Raw genomic sequence first — 25739 nt, 5'->3', positions numbered from 1 at the left:
CTCTGTCCCTAGCTATCCATCTCTCTCTGTCCCTAGATATCCAACTCTCTCTGTCCCTAGATATCCATCTCTCTCTGTCTCTCCCTCTGTCCCTAGCTATCAATCTCCCTCTGTCCCTAGCTATCCATCTCTCTCTTTCCCTAGCTATCCATCTCTCTCTTTCCCTCTCTCTGTCGCTCACTCTGTCCCCTAGCTATCCATCTCTCTCTGTCCCTAGCTATCCATCTCTCTCTGTCCCTAGCTATCCATCTCTCTCTGTCCCTCCCCAAAACAGTGGATTTTCTCTGAATGTCAACTAAGAACAAACCTGCTGCCTCTTTCTGTCTCCGCTTTCGTTCTCATTTCATGGCTCACGGCAACAGGAAGCGTGGAGAGGGAGCAAAGCAGAGTGACAAGACATTTGGCAGCGCGCCTCAAGAGTGCGTGTTTGTGTTCGTCTGCATGTGTGTGTGTGCAGAATGGGGAAACATAAGGATCTATTAATCCTATTTAGTGTCTGCCTCTGTCTAAGATGAAATGAATGTGTTGGTTGAAGGCTGAGAGACTGAGAGGTGGACTGTTGTGGTCAGGCAGTCTGTTCCCACTGATGACAGGACTGTATATCTCTGGCTGAGGCAGGACTGAACTGCCCAAGGTGACCAGAGCTTAGCCATGCTCTCAATCTTTCTCCCTCCCCATCTTTCTCTCTCCCCATCTTTTTCACTCTCCCCATCTTTTTCACTCTCCCCATCTTTTTCACTCTCCCCATCTTTTTCACTCTCCCCATCTTTTTCACTCTCTCTCTCTTTTTCACTCTCTCTCTCTTTTTCACTCTCTCTCTCTTTTTCACTCTCTCTCTCTTTTTCACTCTCTCTCTTTTTCACTCTCTCTCTTTTTCACTCTCCCTCCCCATCGTTCTCTCTCTCCCTCCCCATCGTTCTCTCTCTCCCTCCCCATCGTTCTCTCTCTCCCTCCCCATCGTTCTCTCTCTCCCTCCCCATCGTTCTCTCTCTCCCTCCCCATCGTTCTCTCTCTCCCTCCCCATCGTTCTCTCTCTCCCTCCCCATCGTTCTCTCTCTCCCTCCCCATCGTTCTCTCTCTCCCTCCCCATCGTTCTCTCTCTCCCTCCCCATCTTTCTCTCTCTCCCTCCCCATCTTTCTCTCTCTCCCTCCCCATCTTTCTCTCTCTCCCTCCCCATCTTTCTCTCTCTCCCTCCCCATCTTTCTCTCTCTCCCTCCCCATCTTTCTCTCTCTCCCTCCCCATCTTTCTCTCTCTCCCTCCCCATCTTTCTCTCTCTCCCTCCCCATCTTTCTCTCTCTCCCTCCCCATCTTTCTCTCTCTCCCTCCCCATCTTTCTCTCTCTCCCTCCCCATCTTTCTCTCTCTCCCTCCCCATCTTTCTCTCTCTCCCTCCCCATCTTTCTCTCTCTCCCTCCCCATCTTTCTCTCTCTCCCTCCCCATCTTTCTCTCTCTCCCTCCCCATCTTTCTCTCTCTCCCTCCCCATCTTTCTCTCTCTCCCTCCCCATCTTTCTCTCTCTCCCTCCCCATCTTTCTCTCTCTCCCTCCCCATCTTTCTCTCTCTCTCTCCCTCCCCATCTTTCCCTCTCTCTCTCCCTCCCCATCTTTCTCTCTCTCTCTCCCTCCCCATCTTTCTCTCTCTCTCTCCCTCCCCATCTTTCTCTCTCTCTCTCCCTCCCCATCTTTCTCTCTCTCTCTCCCTCCCCATCTTTCTCTCTCTCTCTCCCTCCCCATCTTTCTCTCTCTCTCTCCCTCCCCATCTTTCTCTCTCTCTCTCCCTCCCCATCTTTCTCTCTCTCTCTCCCTCCCCATCTTTCTCTCTCTCTCTCCCTCCCCATCTTTCTCTCTCTCTCTCCCTCCCCATCTTTCTCTCTCTCTCTCCCTCCCCATCTTTCTCTCTCTCTCTCCCTCCCCATCTTTCTCTCTCTCTCTCCCTCCCCATCTTTCTCTCTCTCTCTCCCTCCCCATCTTTCTCTCTCTCTCTCCCTCCCCATCTTTCTCTCTCTCTCTCCCTCCCCATCTTTCTCTCTCCCTCCCTCCCCATCTTTCTCTCTCCCTCCCTCCCCATCTTTCTCTCTCTCCCTCCCCATCTTTCTCTCTCTCCCTCCCCATCTTTCTCCATCAGTATCACCTCCCAGACATATCTCCCCAGGTTACACAGCTGGCCTCTCATTATCTTCAAAACCATTCATCGTTCATAACTTCCTCTGCCAGCTCCAGCAACAGAGAGAGGGCAGAAAGGGAGAGAGAGGGGATAGAGAGGGGGAAGAGAGAGGGGGAAGAGAGAGGGGAAAGAGAGGGAGAAGAGAGAGGGGCACAGAGAGGGAGAAGAGAGAGGGGCACAGAGAGGGAGAAGAGAGAGGGGAAAGAGAGGGGAAAGAGGGAGAAGAGATGGGAAAGAACATGAGTGGGAGAAAAAAGAAAGGGGTGGATAGCTGAAGACCTACAGAGAGAGGGATGGTGGATGAGGAGGAAGATGTGGAGGTGGAAGATAGAGGAAGATGAGAAGGAGGATGAGGAGAAAGATAAAATGGAGAAGGGTGAGGAGGAGAGGGAAGATAAAGAGGAAGAGAGGGAAGATAAAGAGGAGGAGGAAGAGGAGAGGGAAGATAAAGAGGAGGAGGAAGAGGAGAGGGAAGATAAAGAGGAGGAGGAAGAGGAGAGGGAAGATAAAGAGGAGGAGGAATATAAAGAGGAGGCAGATAATGAGGAAGATGACAGAGGAAGAGGAAGAGGAGGAAAAAAGAGGAAGATAGAGGAGGAATAGGAGGAAGAGGATACAGCACCATAACTCAGATTAAGGAGAGGAGATACAACACCATAACTCAGATTAAGGGGAGGAGATACAGCACCATAACTCAGATTAAGGGGAGGAGATACAGCACCATAACTCAGATTAAGGGGAGGAGATACAGCACCATAACTCAGATTAAGGGGAGGAGATACAGCACTATAACTCAGATTAAGGGGAGGAGATACAGCACCATAACTCAGATTAAAGGGAGTAGATACAGCACCATAACTCAGATTAAGGGGAGGAGATACAGCACCATAACTCAGATTAAGGGGAGGAGATACAGCACCATAACTCAGATTAAAGGGAGTAGATACAGCACCATAACTCAGATTAAGGGGAGTATATACAGCACCATAACTCAGATTAAGGGGAGGAGATACAGCACCATAACTCAGATTAAGGGGAGGAGATACAGCACCATAACTCAGATTAAGGGGAGTAGATACAGCACCATAACTCAGATTAAGGGGAGTAGATACAGCACAGAGTCAAGAGAAGGACAGTGACCCATTCACCACTGTACTGATGAATCTCAGCAGCAGCAACTAATAATGGCAACACACTCCCCTTGTCCATGACACTCATAAACCAACACAAACATTAACAAAACATATGAACATTTAACGCTTTGTAAAAGAAAAGGGATCAAATGACGTGTTGTATATCATCACACAGTTTACCTCGTAACCTCGTCGTCTCCTAGCATGCTCTTGGGGACGGGCGAGTAGCGTCCAGGCGTGGCGGGGGTATGGGGCCGGCTCAGGTAGTTGGAAGGGCTGATATGGTTATCCATGTGAGGGGAATACGCTAAAGAAATAACACACACACACAACCTGTATCAATATAAATGGGTCTCCGCCTCAGTGTGTAGATATATAGCGAGTTAACATTAGCGGCTAATGCTAAGAAAAGTTATAAAATGCTGCTTAGTGAGGGAGGCGCTAGGCTAATAGCTTCACCTTGAGCCGACCCTGGTACAGACAGAGGCAGAGCAGAATACTATAAAACACATGCTTTATGGCTCCTCTGACAGGGGGAGGTAATCTCCTTAAATCAAGAACACCTTCAGCAATGGCACAAGCACCACAACAGAACAATCAATAACATTGTCCAGGTGAAATACTGAAACGTTCAGCCTGGCACTGGACAGGGCTGGCCCATAGGCAACACGGCACGTTCCGCCTGGCACTGGACAGGGCTGGCCCAAAGGAAACACGGAACGTTCCGCCTGCCACTGGACAGGGCTGGCCCATAGGCAACAAAGCAAGACTGAAGTGAACTATTAAGAAATAAGGGAAAATATTTTATAATATTATAATATCATAAAATATGATTTCATTGGCATATTAAAGCAATGCTTTTAGTTTATTGAAGTGAGAAACGAGCCCAACATACGTGTCCTGAAACGAGCCCAACATACGTGTCCTGAAACGAGCCCAACATACGTGTCCTGAAACGAGCCCAACATACGTGTCCTGAAACGAGCCCAACATACGTGTCCTGAAACGAGCCCAACATACGTGTCCTGAAACGAGCCCAACATACGTGTCCTGAAACGAGCCCAACATACGTGTCCTGAAACGAGCCCGACATACGTGTCCTGAAACGAGCCCGATATACGTGTCCTGAAACGAGCCCGATATACGTGTCCTGAAACGAGCCCGATATACGTGTCCTGAAACGAGCCCGATATACGTGTCCTGAAACGAGCCCGATATACGTGTCCTGAAACGAGCCCGATATACGTGTCCTGAAACGAGCCCGATATACGTGTCCTGAAACGAGCCCAATATACGTGTCCTGAAACGAGCCCAATATACGTGTCCTGAAACGAGCCCAATATACGTGTCCTGAAACGTAAACGTGGCATGAACAGTGATTACAACCAATGTTTTCCACCAATGTCACATTTCCTCAGTCTGCAGAGAAACATGGGGACACCTACAGTCAGCTACAGTCAGGGGGACAGACAGTGGGTCACCCATGGTATATTCAGCTACAGTCAGAGGGACAGACAGTGGGTCACCCATGGTATATTCAGCTACAGTCAGGGGGACAGACAGTGGGTCACCCATGGTATGTTCACCTACAGTCAGGGGGACAGACAGTGGGTCACCCATGGTATATTCAGCTACAGTCAGGGGGACAGACAGTGGGTCACCCATGGTATATTCAGCTACAGTCAGAGGGACAGACAGTGGGTCACCCATGGTATATTCAGCTACAGTCAGGGGGACAGACAGTGGGTCACCCATGGTATATTCAGCTACAGTCAGGGGGACAGACAGTGGGTCACCCATGGTATATTCAGCTACAGTCAGGGGGACAGACAGTGGGTCACCCATGGTATGTTCACCTACAGTCAGGGGGACAGACAGTGGGTCACCCATGGTATGTTCACCTACAGTCAGGGGGACAGACAGTGGGTCACCCATGGTATATTCAGCTACAGTCAGGGGGACAGACAGTGGGTCACCCATGGTATATTCACCTACAGTCAGGGGGACAGACAGTGGGTCACCCATGGTATGTTCACCTACAGTCAGGGGGACAGACAGTGGGTCACCCATGGTATATTCAGCTACAGTCAGAGGGACAGACAGTGGGTCACCCATGGTATATTCAGCTACAGTCAGGGGGACAGACAGTGGGTCACCCATGGTATGTTCACCTACAGTCAGGGGGACAGACAGTGGGTCACCCATGGTATATTCAGCTACAGTCAGGGGGACAGACAGTGGGTCACCCATGGTATGTTCACCTACAGTCGGGGGACAGACAGTGGGTCACCCATGGTATATTCAGCTACAGTCAGGGGGACAGACAGTGGGTCACCCATGGTATATTCAGCTACAGTCAGGGGGACAGACAGTGGGTCACCCATGGTATGTTCACCTACAGTCAGGGGGACAGACAGTGGGTCACCCATGGTATATTCAGCTACAGTCAGGGGGACAGACAGTGGGTCACCCATGGTATATTCAGCTACAGTCAGGGGGACAGACAGTGGGTCACCCATGGTATATTCAGCTACAGTCAGAGGAACAGACAGTGGGTCACCCATGGTATATTCAGCTACAGTCAGGGGGACAGACAGTGGGTCACCCATGGTATATTCAGCTACAGTCAGAGGAACAGACAGTGGGTCACCCATGGTATATTCAGCTAGAGTTAAATAGCCAGCCATTCACCCTGTTTCTAAACAGGAACCCGTCCTCTTTCATTAAGAGTCTGGCTCAGATTGGACCTACTACTGTAAACTCTATTCTAATGCCTATTGGTCCAGATATAGACCCGCTGTACATTCTCCCTCCCTACTAACTCACGGTGCCCATTGGATTACTGCTGTAGCTATTGGGGTCAGCAGCAAGCGACCCGCTGTGTCTGGGTGGCCTTAACGATTACATTTGTCTTTGTCCTATATTCCTCTCAGACCCACTGACACATGTTCTGTCATAATACTGACCCTTTACACAGAATTTATACAATAATAAACTGGGCCACTAGCAAATTAGCCCTTTGAAGGATGCTAGTGGTTATCTATGGTAACACACGGGGGGAAGCTAATAATTAGCATTTTACCCCTTTTTGATGGGTTGCTAGTGGTTATCTATGGTAACACACGGGGGAAGCTAATAATTAGCATTTTACCCCTTTTTGATGGGATGCTAGTGGTTATCTATGGTAACACACGGGATGGCTAGCATTTAGCATGCATCCGTTTGGGAAGCTAGAGATATTATGTTTTCATTGATTAGCTTTCAGTCCGTAGTTCTGTGAAGTTGTGTATGGATGTAGCATCCCTCCATGGGAGTCCCACACCACACGGCTCCCTTCACATAGCCAGGGCCACGTTCAGTAGCCAAACGTTGCAGATAGAAATGCCACGAATAGAGCCGACCTGATTCCATATTGTAGGCTACATGTCAGAAAAGCATGTTTACTCTACATCGTATATTAGCATCTGAACGTTAACAAAACATCCTAATGAACACTCCCCTGCTGCCACAGCTACCCGGGATAATTGGAAACAATGGGATGACCGTGTGTGTGTGTGTGTGTGTGTGTGTGTGTGTGTGTGTGTGTGTGTGTGTGTGTGTGTGTGTGTGTGTGTGTGTGTGTGTGTGTGTGTGTGTGTGCGTGCGCGCGCACACTCACAGTTGGTGATGTCGGGGGGAGCGAAACTGTCGTTCATGAAGACACTGGTGGGCTTCGCCACTTTCAAGTAAACCACATCAGGGGTGTTTTTCAAGGCTGCCACGGCAACCTCGTGACTCACGTCCTCAAGGCAAGCGCTATTTACCTGGAGGGAGAGAGAGGTAGTCAGATGGCTCATCAGTTGGTTACAAACAGTAGGAGACATGGCAAACAAACTGTCATTGTTTTCAACATGACCTAACTGAATCGAAGTCAAGTACTTCAAGGAATCTTTTAAGTGAAGGGTTTGTTAAGTTAGCTATTGTATCAGGTGAAATTGTAAGGCAATAGTGCCCTGACCTGAGCAAGTCAACGGTAAAGGTGAAATGGTATGGTACCCATGACACTGTGCCATCAAACCAATCAACAGAGTCTTTCCTGCACTCATTTTGGATATGAATAACATGTTACGCAATTATACAATTCCTAACTATCCCAATATTTTATTTACTCAATAGTGTGAAAGGATGTCAACTTTAAGGGGGGGAGGGGGGGTTCAAAGCCTGGGGTGGTAATATCTCCATTTGAATTAAAGGGAAAGTCTCATTATGGGTCATTTGGATCAGGAGAGTCGATGGGAATCAGTCTCTACTGTGGCATTTATTGTAGACGACTTCTGAATTCCCTTTAAGATGATTGGAGGAACTTTGGAAGACTTCCTGACAATCGTCCAGAAACATCCCATGATAAATCACTGTGATGTACAACGGGATGTTTCTGGAGGATTGTCACATGACACACTGCCGGACAGACATGGAGATAGCTAATGACAAACTGTATCTACCAGAGAAGAAGACATGGTGAGCCTTCACACAAATAACCAACCCATAATGTGATAATGCTGTACCTACAAACCAATCAAGTTGACTCCATGCATGTCTGACTCTGTACCGGTACCCCCCTGTATATAGCCTCCACATTGTACTGGTACCCCCTGTATATAGCCTCCACATTGACTCTGTACCGATACCCCCTGTATATAGCCTCCACATTGACTCTGTACCGGTACCCCCTGTATATAGCCTCCACATTGACTCTGTACCGTAACACCCTGTATATAGTCTCCACGTTGACTCTGTACCGGTACCCCCTGTATATAGCCTCCACATTGACTCTGTACCGGTACCCCCTGTATATAGCCTCCACATTGACTCTGTACCGGTACCCCCTGTACATAGCCTCCACATTGACTCTGTACCGGTACCCCCTGTATATAGCCTCCACATTGACTCTGTACCGTAACACCCTGTATATAGCCTCCACATTGACTCTGTACCGGTACCCCCTGTATATAGCCTCCACATTGACTCTGTACCGTAACACCCTGTATATAGTCTCCACATTGACTCTGTACCGTAACACCCTGTATATAGCCTCCACATTGACTCTGTACCGGTACCCCCTGTATATAGCCTCCACATTGACTCTGTACCGTAACACCCTGTATATAGCCTCCACATTGACTCTGTACCGGTACCCCCCTGTATATAGCCTCCACATTGACTCTGTACCGTAACACCCTGTATATAGCCTCCACTATTGTTATTTTACTGCTGCTCTTTAATCATTTGTTATTCTTGTCTCTCTTTTTTGTGTGACATTTTCTTAAAACGGCATTGTTGGTTAAGGGCTCGTAAGTAAGCATTTCACTGTAAGGTCTACACCTACACCTATTGTATTCGGCACATATGACAATTTTTGTTGTTTTTGATTTGAGCAATGTTTAATTCGATATATGCAATATGTACTAGCTACTGGGCACAAACTGATTGAATCGATGTTGTTTCAATGTAATGTAATGTAAAAAAAAAAATATATATATATATAGCAATGTGATGATGCTGAATCAATGTGGAAAACTGATTGGATTCGCACAAAGTCACCGATGTCAAGCCTCTTAATTTGTGTCTTTTATAATAACAATATAATATGTAATTTACCAGACACTTTTTCCCTAAGTGACTTACAGTCATGCATACATATGACTGTAAGGGTGGTCCTGGGAATCAACGACATGCTCTTCCACCTGGCTAACAGGGGACCGCAACTTTAAAACTAAAACCAAATGACATGAGTCAAATTGTTGTTGATTTCAGGTCAAATTCACGTTAGTCGACAACTCAATCAAATGTCAATGTCCAGCGGGAAGTCTTTCATTAAGTAAACTCAGCAAAAAAAAAAAAAACGTCCCTTTTTCAGGACCCTGTCTTTCAAAGATAATTCGTAAAAATCAAAATAATTTCACAGATCTTCATTGTAAAGGGTTTAAACACTGTTTCCCATTCTTCCCAACCATAAACAATGAATGAACATGCACTTGTGGAATGGTTGTTAAGACACTAACAGCTTACAGACAGTAGGCAATTAAGGTCACAGTTATGAAAACTTAGGACACTAAAGCGGCCTTTCTACTGACTTTGAAAAACACCAAGAGAAAGATGCTCAGGGTCCCTGCTCATCTGCGCGAACGTGCCTTAGGCATGCTGCAAGGAGGCATGAGGACTGCAGATGTGGCCACAGAAATAAATTGCAATGTCCGTACTGTGAGACGTCTAAGAGAGCACTACAGGGAGACAGGACGGACAGCTGATCGTCCTCGCAGTGGCAGACCACGTGTAACAACACCTTCACAGGATCGGTACATCTGAACATCACACCTGCGGGACAGGTACAGGATGGCAACAGCAACTGCCCGAGTTACACCGAGTTACACCACCAATCTCTCCATCAGTGCTCAGACTGTCCGCAATAGGCTGAGAGAGGCTGGACAGGGCTTGTAGGCCTGTTGTAAGGCAGGTCCTCATCAGACATCACCGGTAACAACGTCGCCTATGGGCACAAACCCACCGTCGCTGGACCAGACAGGACTGGCAAAAAGTGCTCTTCACTGGCGTGTCGCGGTTTTGTCTCACCAGGGGTGATGGTTGGATTCGCGTTTATCGTCGAAGGAATGAGCGTTACACCGAGGCCTGTACTCTGGAGAGGGATCGATTTGGAGGCAATCCCAACTCTGTGCGTTACAGGGAAGACATCCTCCTCCCTCATGTGGTACCCTTCCTGCAGGCTCATCCTGACATGACCCTCCAGCATGACAATGCCACCAGCCATACTGCTCATTCTGTGCGTGATTTCCTGCAAGACAGGAATGTCAGTGTTCTGCCATGGCCAGCGAAGAGCCCGGATCTCAATCCCATCTAGCACGTCTGGGACCTGTTGGATCGGAGGGTAAGGGCTAGGGCCATTCCCCCCAGAAATGTCCGGAACCTTGCAGGTGCCTTGGTGGAAGAGTGGGGTAACATCTCACAGAAAGAACGGGCAAATCTGGTGCAGTCCATGAGGAGGAGATGCACTGCAGTACTTAATGCAGCTGGTGGCCACACCAGATACTGACTGTTACTTTTGATTTTGATCCCTCCCCTTTGTTCAGGGACATAATATTCCATTTCTGTTAGTCACATGTCTGTGGAACTTGTTCAGTTTATGTCTCAGTTGTTGAATCTTATGTTCATACAAATATTTACACATGTTAAGTTAGCTGAAAATAAACACAGTTGACAGTGAGAGGACGTTTCTATTTTTGCTGAGTTTAGATGTCTCTACATTGTTATGTTCTTACAGCCAGTAGTTTGTCTCCTATCTGCAGCCTCTGGTCTTTGTGTGCAGCCCCTCCCTCGATGACCTTGGTGACATAGATGCTGTTGTCTCCTGGAATGTGCTGGTTCCCTACTCCCCCCGCAATACTGAATCCTAGCCCTGAAGAGAGGGAGGGACAGAGGAGAGACGGAAAGAGCGATAAAAGAGAAAGAAAAGGGTAGAGAGAGAGGGAGGGAGAGTAGGGTAGAGAGAGAGAGAGAGAGAAAGAGAAGGGTAGAGAGAGAGGGAGAGAGAGAGAAAGAGAAGGGTAGAGAGAGAGGGAGAGAGAGAGAAAGAGAAGGGTAGAGAGCGAGGCAGGGAGAGAGAGAGAAGGGTAGAGAGCGAGGCAGGGGGAGAGAGAGAAGGGTAGAGAGCAAGGCAGGCAGAGAGAGAGAAGGGTAGAGAGCAAGGCAGGCAGAGAGAGAGAAGGGTAGAGAGCAAGGCAGGGAGAGAGAGAGAAGGGTAGAGAGCAAGGCAGGGAGAGAGAGAGAAGGGTAGAGAGCGAGGCAGGGAGAGAGAGAGAAGGGTAGAAAGGGAGGGAGAAAGAGAAGGGGAGTACATTACAACACAATATAACAGTATAAATACTATATTAATTCAGAGCAGTGGTTCCCAAACCTTTTCACTCAGGCCCCCCTTCCATCATTTTGCAGGTTTAAAGATTATTTCCTTCAATTATATACATTTTGCCATGGGGTGCAGATTTTATTTTTTTATTTAAAGCTAATTTCCTTCAATTCTATACATTTTGCCATGGGGTGGAGATTTTTTTTCTTTTTATTTAAAGCTAATTTCCTTCAATTCTACACATTTTGCCATGGGGTGGAAAGAACATTTTGCAGTTTTAAAGCACATTTCCTGCTATTCTACACATTTTGTCATGTACTAGGTGTGTTCATGTGATAGCTGAGCAACTCAAACATTACAAAAAACAGGTATCTGACATCCCACTGGGCAAAAACTGGCTGAATCAATGTTGTTTCCACGTCATTTCAACAACAAATGTGATGACGGTGAATCAAATGTGGAAAACTGATTGGATTTGAAGAAAGGTATCAACGTCAGGGCATTTCAACCTAAATCCAATGACATGGTGACATTTTTGGTTGATTTCCCATTGAATTCACATTGAATTCACGTTAGTTAAAATGAGGTCTGTGCCCAGTGGGGGGGGGGGGGGCTAGTTGATCTGGGCACGGTTCCCATAGCGTTGGAACTTAGGCTTACGAGTGTATTTAACGATGCGTCTCGCCTACAACAGCCAATGACGAAACATGCGTTTCCCAAAACAACCACGCAGAGAGAACGTTCACTGTAAGTGAGTCGTTGAGGCATGTGTTGACACTGATAGGATGGACAGAGAGGGAGCGCTGCTCACGGATCAGATTTCTCCATTCAAATCTTACCTTTAACATCATAGTTATTCCACAAACACTGACGATGGATCAGCTCATAGGAAGAGATCACCTATGGCTGCAAATATTGAGGCAGATTTATCTCATGTTTAGCCTATAATATCGCACTTTGTTAAGATGTGGAACATCATTGCATACATGTGAGGCTACACAGCATAAAATATATTTTGGAGGCCAAAAAATGACAAGAGAGCAGGCAAATAAAACAAAATGAACATGACATTTATTTCAATATCATTGAAATATATAGGCCTATGTAGTCTATACTGTAGGTAGGCTGTTTATCTTATAATGCAGTCATCTCGGGATTTCTATGGAAGCCTATTTTTAATCCTTTGCTTGTTTGTAACAAAGACATTTGCAACTTTGTATTTGTAGTCAACGTAGTTGTGAAGTTATCGGCGGTCACAAGAGAGACGGATGCCTTGATTCTATGTTTAACGGGAGGTCTTTCTGCGTACAACGTGACGTGGTAGGGGGGGGGGGGGGGGTTAACATCTACGCACTTCGCGCTGTTCTATGAGTGCTCTGACGGGAGTCGGTAAACAGGTGCACTTTTAGTAATGACGGTTTTGGGAAACAGCTAGGAGATTTAACGATGCTCCTAACAAAAGCTTCTAACGATGACTTAGCCTTATTAAGATGCTTTTGGGAAACCGGGCCCTAGACATGTCTGACAAGTTATAAATAACTCTCTAAGATCTGCAATGACTGACATTACAAGAGGAAAACTGGTGATGCACTACCCCCATTTAGAAATAGCACCTTGTGCATTCTACTATTACGACAGCACGCCCCACAGTTTGGGAGCCGCTAATTCAGAGGGTATCACTAGGAGCACAATGAACCACAGTGAGTAAATAACAGGCAGCAGAAAGTTACATATCAACTCAACACATTTAAAAGTAATGATGAAATCACATCACTAAAGTGTAGCTTTAACCTCCACGGTGACAGACAGTCCCCTTTACCTTTGGGACCTTTGACTAGTTTGAGCTCCAGGATCTTCTCCGAGAGGGCTTTTCTCCTGCGGATGTAGAGCCTGACGATGCAGCCGGCCTCCTTCAGGGCCTCCACAGCCTTACTGTGGGTCACTTCCCTCACGTCAGCCTCGTTCACTCTCAGGATGCAGTCATTCACTCTGCAGGAAGAGTCAAATACATCAGTCATTCACTCTGCAGGACGAGTCAAATCCATCCGTCATTCACTCTGCAGGACGAGTCAAATCCATCCGTCATTCACTCTGCAGGACGAGTCAAATACATCAGTCATTCACTCTGCAGGAAGAGTCAAATACATCAGTCATTCACTCTGCAGGAAGAGTCAAATACATCAGTCATTCACTCTGCAGGACGAGTCAAATCCATCCGTCATTCACTCGGCAGGACGAGTCAAATCCATCCGTCATTCACTCGGCAGGAAGAGTCAAATACATCCGTCATTCACTCTGCAGGACGAGTCAAATCCATCCGTCATTCACTCTGCAGGACGAGTCAAATCCATCCGTCATTCACTCTGCAGGAAGAGTCAAATACATCCGTCATTCACTCTGCAGGAAGAGTCAAATACATCCGTCATTCACTCTGCAGGAAGAGTCAAATACATCAGTCATTCACTCTGCAGGAAGAGTCAAATACATCAGTCATTCACTCTGCAGGAAGAGTCAAATACATCAGTCATTCACTCTGCAGGAAGAGTCAAATACATCAGTCATTCACTCTGCAGGAAGAGTCAAATACATCAGTCATTCACTCTGCAGGAAGAGTCAAATACATCAGTCATTCACTCTGCAGGAAGAGTCAAATACATCAGTCATTCACTCTGCAGGAAGAGTCAAATACATCAGTCATTCACTCTGCAGGAAGAGTCAAATACATCAGTCATTCACTCTGCAGGAAGAGTCAAATACATTAGTCATTCACTCTGCAGGAAGAGTCAAATACATCAGTCATTCACTCTGCAGGAAGAGTCAAATACATCAGTCATTCACTCTGCAGGAAGAGTCAAATACATCAGTCATTCACTCTGCAGGAAGAGTCAAATACATCAGTCATTCACTCTGCAGGAAGAGTCAAATACATCAGTCATTCACTCTGCAGGAAGAGTCAAATACATCCATCATTCACTCTGCAGACAGGAGAACAATTACTACATTTGCACACACTGTATATAGATTTTTCTACTGTATTATTGACTGTATGTTTGTTTATCCCATGTGTAACTCTGTTGTTTATGTCGTAATGCTTTGCTTTTTCTTGGCCAGGTTGAAGTTGTAAATGAGAACTTGTTCTCAACTAGCCTACCTGGTTAAATAAAGGTGAAATAAAATAAAAAAATTAAATACATCCGTCATTCACACTTTAGCCAGGGGAATCAAATACATCACACTTTAGCCAGAGGAATCAAATACATCAGTCATTCACACTTTAGCCAGGGGAATCAAATACATCAGTCATTCACACTTTAGCCAGGGGAATCAAATACATCAGTCATTCACACTTTAGCCAGGGGAATCAAATACATCACACTTTAGCCAGGGGAATCAAATACATCAGTCATTCACACTTTAGCCAGGGGAATCAAATACATCAGTCATTCACACTTTAGCCAGGGGAATCAAATACATCAGTCATTCACACTTTAGCCAGGGGAATCAAATACATCCGTCATTCACACTTTAGCCAGGGGAATCAAATACATCAGTCATCAGAGGCCCATTATCAGCAACCATCACTCCTGTGTTCCAATGGCATGTTATGTTAGCTAATCCAAGTCGATCATTTTTCTTGGCAATTTCTCGAATGGAATAGCCTTCATTATTCAGAACAAGAATAGACTGACGAGTTTCAGAACAAAGGACTTTGTTTATGGCCATTTTGAGCCTGTAATCGAGTAAAGCCTGTAATGTCTGGCCCAGGTGCTATTTACAGCGCATCTCGGGAAGTATTCAGACCCCTTGACTTTTGTTAAGTTACAGCCTTATTCTAAAATTGATTAAATAAATAAAAATACTCAATCTACACACAATACCCCATAATGACAAAGCGAAAACAGTTTTTTAGATAATTGTTTTAAATTTGCTCCACTTTTCGGGTTTGCGTCCTGTCTTTAAGTTTGGTGTGGGTTTTAATTTTGTTTGCCTCTTCTTGGGCAAATTTAGTGGGCACTCACAGTGGGTGTATTTTAGGTTCCAGATGTTGTTGCTAGGCAACTTTCAGTGGACATCCCCATGAGTGTCTCTCAGACCCCCTCCTAGAACCCCACCTGTTTACTTTTGGCTGTTAGTTCCCCCTTCTGTTTGAGCGACACTTTTGGATTTCTTGCTGGGGAACGTAACACAGACCATCAATGCCTCCATTTACAGTACCAGTCAAAGGTTTGGACACACCTACTCATTCAAGGGTTTTTCTTTATTTTGACTATTTTCTACATTGTAGAATAATAGTGAAGACATCAAAACTATGAAATAACACATATGGAATCATGTAATAAGCAAAAAATATATTTTATATTTGCGATTCTTCAAAGTAGCCACCCTTTGCCTTGACAACAGCTTTGCACACTCTTGACATTCTCTCAACCAACTTGACCTGTGGCTTCAGGCTATTCAGCGTGGGAACTGTGGGGACCCTGGGTCCCAGTAGGTTACACGTAGCTATGTGTGTAGAAAACATTTCATAACAGGTAAGACATATAACTTGTTTTGTATAGTCCGTTTGTAACCACACTCACTACTAGCTGTATAGTCTGTGTTGTTGGTCATGGCTAGATAAAATATGTACAAACTGAGTACACATTCGAGAAGTTCCCTCCGTGCTCCGTTTCGCATACTTTGATTTGGATTCATACTCCCGACTCTCCCGTTCTCCATTTTGCGTGCTCCGAGCACGGTAGTATGAATCTTGAGAAACACCCAACATGTTTTATTCTACCTGCACGAACGGAAACGCACGTAATGTTACGTGGCTGCTAGCACCGTCATGAAAAGAGGCACGATTGAAGCCAAGCAGTGAGAACGCTCTGGTGCAGGCAATGTTGAAAAGTCATCTTTAGACATGTTCTTATCTTAAATGTCGTTTTGTAATTGACCAACAAAAAAAAAGCAAACAAGACAAATGCCTTTGAAAAGGGTTGTTTCTGCTGTGAGCAAATGGGGTAACCTAGGTAACCACAGGTCGTTTCCCCCCAAACAGGGGTCGGCAGGGCCGCGACGTTCCATTTAATTCCGACTGGGACTTTGGAATCATTCCTCTAAAACTTCTAGCTAACAAAAACATAGTGTGAATTTAGCTGCGTTCTATCTTATAACAGCAGTACCAAACCACGGTTGACCAACTCCCTGATCAAAATGGCTGACGTTTCTCCCATCATAAGGAGGGTTCATGTCCACTCCAGTGCTGTCATTCCTAATCCTATGATGACGGTACCTGAGACGTTCATCCTGAGCTGCAGCTCCCCCAGGGATAATCTTGGTGATGAAGATACTGGGGTCTTCGCCGATATGGGGGTTATCTGTCCCCCCAGCAATACTGAAGCCCAACCCAGAGTTACCCTACGACGAGGGGCAGAAGAGAGAAACAGAGTTTGGTTCAGATCAACTTATGTCATATAAAGCCATATGTTCAACATACAATATGTAGATGCATTACAATGTTATCATGATGTGCTCTACAGTACAGCATTAAGTATACTGTTTAATTAAAATATAATAATCAAACATTCCATCATTTCTATATGCTGTATAGCATTATGAGTACATCGGCACTTCAAATAATGACACATTCAGCCTGTATTATACTGAGTGTATTATACTCCATAGTTAGGACCCATTTCAATGTAAATGTCTGTGTATGGCTGGGGGGGTTATGAGTGTAATGGGAGCTATGTATGGTTGGAGAAGGGAAGTGGCAGTGTAGTGTAGATTATAGGGCAGTCGTATAGGGCCCGACTACATAGCCTTAACTAAGGCTCAGTGTGTGGTTGTGGTTGGGGGCGGTGTGCGTGTCTCTGTGACAGAATAGTGCATTGTGTCTTAATGTAGAGTTAGTGATGCAAACGCAGATAGTGGCTGAATCAGGTCAGGAAGAGAAGAGGAAAGAGAGGAGGAAGAGAGAGGGAAGAGAGGAGGAAGAGAGGAGGAAGAGAAGAGAGGAGGAAGAGAAGAGGGAAGAGAGGAGAGCCCTGTAGCTGCAGGCAGATACAGAAACAGTTTCCTTCTCCTCTCCCTGCTCTCCCTCCTCCTCTCCCTTCTCCTCTCCCTCCTTCTCTCTCTCTGCTCCCCCCTCTCCCTCCTTCTCTCCCCCTTTCCCTGCTCTCCCTGTTTTCCCTCCATTCCTCCCTGCTCTCCCTCTTTCTCTCCCTGCTCTTCCTGATTATCTCCCTCTTCTCCCGCTCCTCTCCCTCCTTATCTCCCTCCTCCATGACACACAGCATTACATCATATAGTAAGACAGAGCCCTGGACCACTATGCAAAGTTTTTTCTTTTTTAAACATTATCAACTGAAAATAATTATAGCTAGGTAAAAATAGAAATGAAATTCTTGCATGGTTGTAACATTTTTAAAAGTACATCTTCATTCAAATGTTAACCTTTAGATACAAATCGAAACCTTCAATTTATTTAAAAACCTTTCATTTACATAGAAAACCTAAGTATAAAGGCACATATTTAATGGAAAGGAGAACCATGGATGATGGGTTTAAACGGAGACGTGATGTTCCCTCTTACTTACCCGTTCCAGTGTGATCTCCTCATATTCATAATCTGCTTCAGATCCATTCGCCTGAAAGACAACACACAAGACATCAGCCAATCATCATCAAGGGGGAATCATAAAGAGAGCTGTCTACATTGGCCCAGGAGAGGGTGCCTATACTGGAAAGATGGAACATGAGACGATTGAAAGATCAATCCGTCTCTCCCACTAGATGTCTCATTTTGATGACCTATTCCTCCTCAAACCCCAAACTGAAGATGTTAAAGAAAGAGGTGTGAGGGACTGTAGCTACAACAAACAGTGGCTGTGTGAGATCAGAGCAGAGCTCCCATCCTCAGTAGCAGCCTTATAAAAGAGCAGGACAGGCTGGCTATCAATGTGAAAATCCCCTCTGCTCTGTGGGGAATACTGCAGCAATGTGCAGCAGGCAGGGTGGCAGCAGGGCTATCTGAGCAGAGCACAACGCTAATGCTGTCGTCTTGTGTGGCGCGAGGGGATAATCTCCACAGGATTAGAGGTGATAGGCGTGTTGGGAGAGAGAGGATGACAGCAGGACTGCTCTGTCCCCGCCCAACACACCATAACAACCAGCAATGTAGGGGTAAAACATCATTTAAAAAAATATATTAAAAGTGGGTAAACTATAAACTCTAGTTGGTGATGGAGATAATAGGAACAGCCACTGATATGAACCAAAACATATGACATTTTTAAAACTATTATTTGATTGTATTTTCATGCAGGTTTATAGGGAAAGCCCAATGCAATTTTATGTACTTCAGAATTACACAAAATGAACATCAGATCATCTGTCCCAAAATAGTTAATTTGGACTGGACACTTTCATGTTATTTCACACAAAGCAGTTTAAAAAAAATAGTTTTTTATATATACAGTGCCTTCAGAAAGTATTCATACTCCTTGACTTATTCCACATTTTGTTGTTACAGCCTGAATTCAAAATGGATTCAATATATTTCCCACCAATTTACACACAATACCACATAATGACAAAGTGAAAACATGTTTTTAGATTTTTTTTTGCAAATGTACTGAAAATGAAATACAGAAATATCTCATTTACATTAGTTTTCACACCCCTGAGTCAATACATGTTAGAATCCCCTCTGGCAGCGATTACAGCTGTGAATCTTTCTGGGTAAGTCTCTAAGAGCTTTGCACGCCTGGATTGTACAATACTGTATTTGGCCATTATTCTTTTAAAGATTCTTCAAACTCTGTCAAGTTGGCTGTTGATCATTGCTAGACAACCATTTCCAAGTCTGCCATAGATTTTCAAGACGATTTAAGTAAAAACTGTAACTAGGCCACTCGGGAACATTTAATGTTGTCTTGGTAAGCAACCAGTGTAGATATGGCTTTGTGTTGTAGGTTATTGTTCTGCTGAAACGTGAATTTGTCTCCCAGTGTCTGTTGGAAAGCAGACTGTACCAGGTTTTCCAATAGGATTTTGCCTGTGCTCTCCTCTATTCCATTTATTTTTATCCTAAAAAAACTCCCTAGCCGATGACAAGCATACCCATAACATGATGCAGCCACCACCATGCATGAAAATATGAAGAGTGGCACTCAGTGATATGTTGTCTTGGATTTGTCCCAAATATAACGCTTTTTATTCAGGACATAGTTCATTTCTTTGTCAATTTTTTTTCACTTTTACTTTAGTGCCTTATTGCAAACAGGACGCATGTTTGGTAATACTTATATTCTGTACAGGCTTCCTCCTTTTCACTCTCAATTAGGTTAGTATTGTGGATAGGGCTGACCTCATTTAGTCGACTGGACAATTGTTTGGTAGATAGGCTGTTGGTCGACATATTTAGTTTGTAGAGCAGTGGCAAATATCTATTTTTTTTTTTAAAGTATGGCACACGAGACACCAGTAGTACATTTACCGTTAATTCCCTTAATTTCCTATCTATGTTTGTTTATGGTAATTTCTGTTAATAGATTCAATACACTATTATTATATTCTTACCGTTGTCATTGTAGGAGTGGACACGTTGTTTTCAGAGCACACCATCTAGGCTAACTTGTTAGAAAAGGTTGATTTAATTCCATTAACGAGTTATCAATTTATTCATCGTCTTTGTTTGGAGCACTCCTGTCAATCTTGAGTAAGGACACGCACTTGATAACGCATAGAACTAGGCCTAGGCTACCTGGCCTGCACGCAAATGTAACTCTATATATGTGATCTGAGACTATTTCTGATTGTCTTAACTCACCATCACTGTGGAGCATCTCAAAGTAATTTTTTTATTTGCCTCAAACAGTAATTATACAAAGTCTGGTTTTACATGCATTGAGAATGAGAATAGTTCCTCATCGTAGCCAATTTGAAAAATATTTATAGTTCTCTCGCTTTTGATAACCACTCAGCATTAAAGGGGGGGGGTCATAAAATTAGGCCTACTGACTTCTTATCACTTGCACAACTAGCCTACAGCTGTGTGTGTCTGTCCGGAGCTCACTGGCGAGGGAAACTGAAGAAAACAGAAAACCACCACCACTACAAGGCATTGTGAAAGTATTCAAAACCCTTTATTTCTCCCACATTTTGTTACGTTACAGCCTTATTCGAAAATGGATTAAATAAGTAACAAATCCTCAGCAATCTAAAAACAGTACCCTATAATGACAAAGCGAAAAACTGAAGAAAAAAAACTGAAATACCGTATTTACGTAAGTATTCAGACCTTTTGCTATGAGATTCGAAATTGAGTTCAGGTACATCCTGTTTCCATTGATCATCCTTGAGATGTTTCTACAACTTGATTGGAGTCCACCTGTGGTAAATGCAATTGATTGGACATGATTTGGAAAGGCACACACCTGTCTATAGAAGGTCCTACAGTTGACAGTGCATGTCAGAGCAAAAACCAAGCCATGAGGTCGAAGGAATTGTCCGTAGAGCTCCGACACAGGATTGTGTCAAGGCACAGATCTGGGGAAGTGTACCAAACAAGGCCAAACTGAGTAATCGGAGGAGAAGGGCCTTGGTCAAAGAGGTGACCAAGAACGGGTCTGAATACTTAATTAAATGTGACTTCTATATTGTTTTTAAATAAATTTGCAAAAAGTTATTTAAAAAAACGTTTTTTGTTTTGTCATTATGGGGTAGTGTGTGTAGATTGATGAGGGGAAAAAACAACAGAAACCATTTTAGAATAAGGCTGTAACGTAACAAAATGTGGAAAAGGTCAAGGGGTCTGAATACTTTTTGAATGCACTGTTACTACTACTACTACTGCCGCCACCACTAATACAACTACTACCACCACTACAACCACTAATACTATCACTACTACAACCACTACATTTACATTTACATTTAAGTCATTTAGCAGACGCTCTTATCCAGAGCGACTTACAAATTGGAAAGTTCATACATATTCATCCTGGTCCCCCCGTGGGAAATGAACCCACAACCCTGGCGTTGCAAGCGCCATGCTCTACCAACTGAGCCACACGGGACCACTAATACTACCACCACCACTAATACTACTACCGCCACCAATACTACTACCACCACCACTAATACTACTACCACCACCACTAATACTATTACCGCCACCAATACTACTACCACCACCACCACTAATACTGCCACCACCACTAATACTACTACCGCCACCAATACTACTACCACCACCACTACTAATACTACCACTAATACTACTACTACCACCACTACAACCACCACTAATGCTACTACTACTACCACAAATACTACTACAACCACCGCCACCACCACCACTAATAATACTACTACTACAACTAATACTACCACCACCACCACTAATACTACCGCTAATACTGCCACCACCACTAATACTACTACCACCACCACTACCACTAATACTACTACCACTAATACTACCACCACCACTACCACTACTACTACTACTGCTACCACTAATACTACCACCACCACTAATACTACTACCACCACTAATACTACTACCACCACTAATACTACCACCACCACTAATACTACCACCAACACCACTAATAATAATACTACCACACTAATACTACCACCACCCCCACTAATAATACTACTCTGTCACCACCACCACACTACCACTAATACGACTACTACTAATACTACTACCACACTACTACTACCACCACCACCACTAATAATACTACTCTGTCACCACCACCACACTACCACTAATACGACTACTACTAATACTACTACCACACTACTACTACCACCACCACCACCACTAATAATACTACTCTGTCACCACCACCACACTACCACTAATAAGACTACTACTAATACTACTACCACTACCACCACCACCACCACTAATAATACTACTCTGTCACCACCACCACACTACCACTAATACGACTACTGCTACCACACTACTACCACCACCACTACTACCACCACCACCGGTCTGCCGGTGGTCTCAGAGATGCGTAGCCATGTTGAAACGGTCTGCCGGTGGTCTCAGAGATGCGTAGCCAAGTTAAAACGGTCTGCCGGTGGTCTCAGAGATGCGTAGCCAAGTTGAAACGGTCTGCCGGTGGTCTCAGAGAAGCGTAGCCAAGTTGAAACGGTCTGCCGGTGGTCTCAGAGATGCGTAGCCAAGTTGAAACGGTCTGCCGGTGGTCTCAGAGATGCGTAGCCATGTTAAAACGGTCTGCCGGTGGTCTCAGAGATGCATAGCCATGTTAAAACGGTCTGCCGGTGGTCTCAGAGATGCGTAGCCAAGTTAAAACGGTCTGCCGGTGGTCTCAGAGATGCGTAGCCATGTTGAAACGGTCTGCCGGTGGTCTCAGAGATGCGTAGCCAAGTTGAAACGGTCTGCCGGTGGTCTCAGAGATGTGTAGCCAAGTTAAAATGGTCTTCCGGTGGTCTCAGAGATGCGTAGCCAAGTTAAAATGGTCTTCCGGTGGTCTCAGAGATGCGTAGCCAAGTTAAAACGGTCTGCCAGACTATCACGTCTCTGTAGCTGTGGATTAGCTTTAACCCCACCCCATCAGTCTTAATGATAAGTAGATCAGAATAGTTGAATCAGGTGTAACTACGCTGGGCGTTAAGAGACAAAAGGTATTTCTGGGACACCAGTCTCTAACTTTAGTGGTGGGATTCACAAGTCATGTAACAACAGTGTGTGTCTTCATTAGGGCAGCAGTAGATTCACATTTATGTCTATTGTCTACCATAGGGGTGTTCAACCCTGTTCCTGGAGAGTTACTTTCCTGTATATTTTTGCTCCAACCCCAGTTGTAACTAACCTGGTTCAGTTTATCAACCAGCTAATTATTACAATCAGGTTTGCTAGATTAGGGTTAGAGTGAAAACATACAGGATGGTATCTCTCCAGGAACAGGGTTGGACAGCCCTGGTCTACCATCTCTCTCTCTCACCTTCTTTCTTTCTTTCCCTCTCTCTTGCTCACTCTCCCCCTTTTTCCTCCTCTGCCTGCCACTCTATGTCTCTCTCTCTCCTGTCCTCTCCCTATCTTTCCCTCTCTCTTCTCTCTCTTGCTCACTCTCCTCTCCCACCCTCCCACCCGCTATTTCTCGCTCTCCTCTGCCTCCCTCCTGCCCCCCCCTCCCAAGTGTCGTAGGTTCTAGAATGACCCGTGTAGTGTGATTGCAGCATGCATGACAGTTTGGTTAAATAACAAAGACAGGAATAAAATAATATGCAAAACAATTTATTCCCGAGTGGCGCAGCGGTCTAAGGCACTGCATCTCAGTGCAAGAGGCGTCACTACAGTCCCTGGTTCAAATCCAGGCTGTATCACATCTGGCCGTGATTGGGAGTCCCATAGGGCAGCACACAATTGGCCCAGCATCGTCTGGGTTTGGACGGGGTAAAGGGAAACGGAGATACCTAGTCAGTTGTACAACTGAAGTGTCTCCCGCATTTAACCCAACCCCTCTGAATCAGAAGGGGGCTGGCTTAAATTGACATCCACGTCTTTGGCGCCCGGGGAACAGTGGGTTAACTACCTTGTTCAGGGGCAGAACGACATATTTTTACCTTGTCAGCTCAAGGATTCGATACAGCAACCTTTCGGCTACTGGTCCAACACTCTAACCACTAGGCTACCTGCGGTAGAATGTCATTGTAAATAAGAATTTGTTCTTAACCGACTTGCCGAGTTAAATAAAAAATTAAATACAGACAGACAGACAGACAGACAGACAGACAGACACTGCTGGGGAGGGATTAGAGGTCATTAATAAAAGTTGCATTAGGAAAATAAATAGACACCCAACAATTAATCTCCCAACCAACCCCAGAATGCCAAAGTGTTACACAAGGCCCTGTCCCTGATTTGGGCTATTTGAGTGTGATCCTGTAACCCAGGCTTTAAGCTCCCTGATGGGACTCTAAGGCCTTTAAATACCAAATGCCTTACTATCCTATCACCCAGACTGACCACAGGGTCTGCCCCCCTCACTACACTAGACACTGCAGTACCAGACTGGCCACAGGGTCGGGCCCCCTCACTACACTAGACGCTGCAGTACCAGACTGACCACAGGGTCTGGCCCCCTCACTACACTAGACACCACAGTACCAGACTGGCCCCCTCACTACACTAGACACTACAGTACCAGACTGGCCACAGGGTCTGGCCCCCTCACTACACTAGACACTGCAGTACCAGACTGACCACAGGGTCTGGCCCCCTCACTACACTAGACACTACAGTACCAGACTGGCCCCCTCACTACACTAGACACTGCAGTACCAGACTGACCACAGGGTCTGGCCCCCTCACTACACTAGACACTGCAGTACCAGACTGGCCACAGGGACTGGCCCCCTCACTACACTAGACACTGCAGTACCAGACTGACCACAGGGGCTGGTCCCCTCACTACACTAGACACTGCAGTACCAGACTGACCACAGGGTCTGGCCCCCTCACTACACTAGACACTGCAGTACCAGACTGGCCCCCTCACTACAGTAGACACTGCAGTACCAGACTGACCACAGGGTCTGGCCCCCTCACTACACTAGACACTGCAGTACCAGACTGACCACAGGGTCTGGCCCCCTCACTACACTAGACACCGCAGTACCAGACTGGCCACAGGGTCTGGTCCCCTCACTACACTAGACACCGCAGTACCAGACTGGCCACAGGGTCTGGCCCCCTCACTACACTAGACACCGCAGTACCAGACTGACCACAGGGTCTGGCCCCCTCACCACACTAGACACCGCAGTACCAGACTGGCCACAGGGTCTGGCCCCCTCACTACACTAAACACTACAGTACCAGACTGACCACAGGGTCTGGCCCCCTCACTACACTAGACACTACAGTACCAGACTGGCCACAGGGTCTGTCCCCCTCACTACACTTGACACTACAGTACCAGACTGGCCACAGGGTCTGGTCCCCTCACTACACTAAACACTACAGTACCAGACTGACCACAGGGTCTGGCCCCCTCACTACACTAGACACTACAGTACCAGACTGACCACAGGGTCTGGCCCCCTCACTACACTAGACACTACAGTACCAGACTGACCACAGGGTCTGGCCCCCTCACCACACTAGACACTGCAGTACCAGACTGACCACAGGGTCTGGCCCCCTCACCACACTAGACACTGCAGTACCAGACTGGCCCCCTCACTACACTAGACACTGCAGTACCAGACTGACCACAGGGTCTGGACCCCTCACCACACTAGACACTGCAGTACCAGACTGACCACAGGGTCTGGCCCCCTCACTACACTAGACACTGCAGTACCAGACTGGCCCCCTCACTACAGTAGACACTGCAGTACCAGACTGACCACAGGGTCTGGCCCCTCACTACACTAAACACTGCAGTACCAGACTGACCACAGGGTCTGGCCCCCTCACTACACTAGACACTGCAGTACCAGACTGGCCCCCTCACTACAGTAGACACTGCAGTACCAGACTGACCACAGGGTCTGGCCCCTCACT

The 25739-nt window shown here is 45.8% G+C and overlaps 1 protein-coding gene across 14 annotated transcripts in view; it reads right to left on the bottom strand.

The window, feature by feature from the left end:
* LOC129869391 (disks large homolog 1-like) overlaps positions 1–25739 on the bottom strand; it is a 282157-nt gene that overhangs the window by 85214 nt on the left and 171204 nt on the right. For all 14 annotated transcript variants that reach the window (XM_055943757.1, XM_055943763.1, XM_055943760.1 and 11 more), the window contains 6 exons: positions 17776–17826; positions 16470–16594; positions 13014–13183; positions 10611–10747; positions 6956–7100; positions 3478–3604 (listed from right to left, as the gene is read on the bottom strand). In XM_055943757.1, the coding sequence (XP_055799732.1) occupies positions 3478–3604; positions 6956–7100; positions 10611–10747; positions 13014–13183; positions 16470–16594; positions 17776–17826 (755 nt within the window). The remainder of the gene's footprint in view (positions 1–3477; positions 3605–6955; positions 7101–10610; positions 10748–13013; positions 13184–16469; positions 16595–17775; positions 17827–25739) is intronic.

The sequence above is a fragment of the Salvelinus fontinalis genome, chromosome 14, assembly GCF_029448725.1.
Source record: "Salvelinus fontinalis isolate EN_2023a chromosome 14, ASM2944872v1, whole genome shotgun sequence".
In the NCBI taxonomy this organism is placed as follows: domain Eukaryota; kingdom Metazoa; phylum Chordata; class Actinopteri; order Salmoniformes; family Salmonidae; genus Salvelinus; species Salvelinus fontinalis.
Note: the sequence above shows the minus strand (reverse complement) of the source record. Positions and strands in the feature narration are given on the sequence as shown.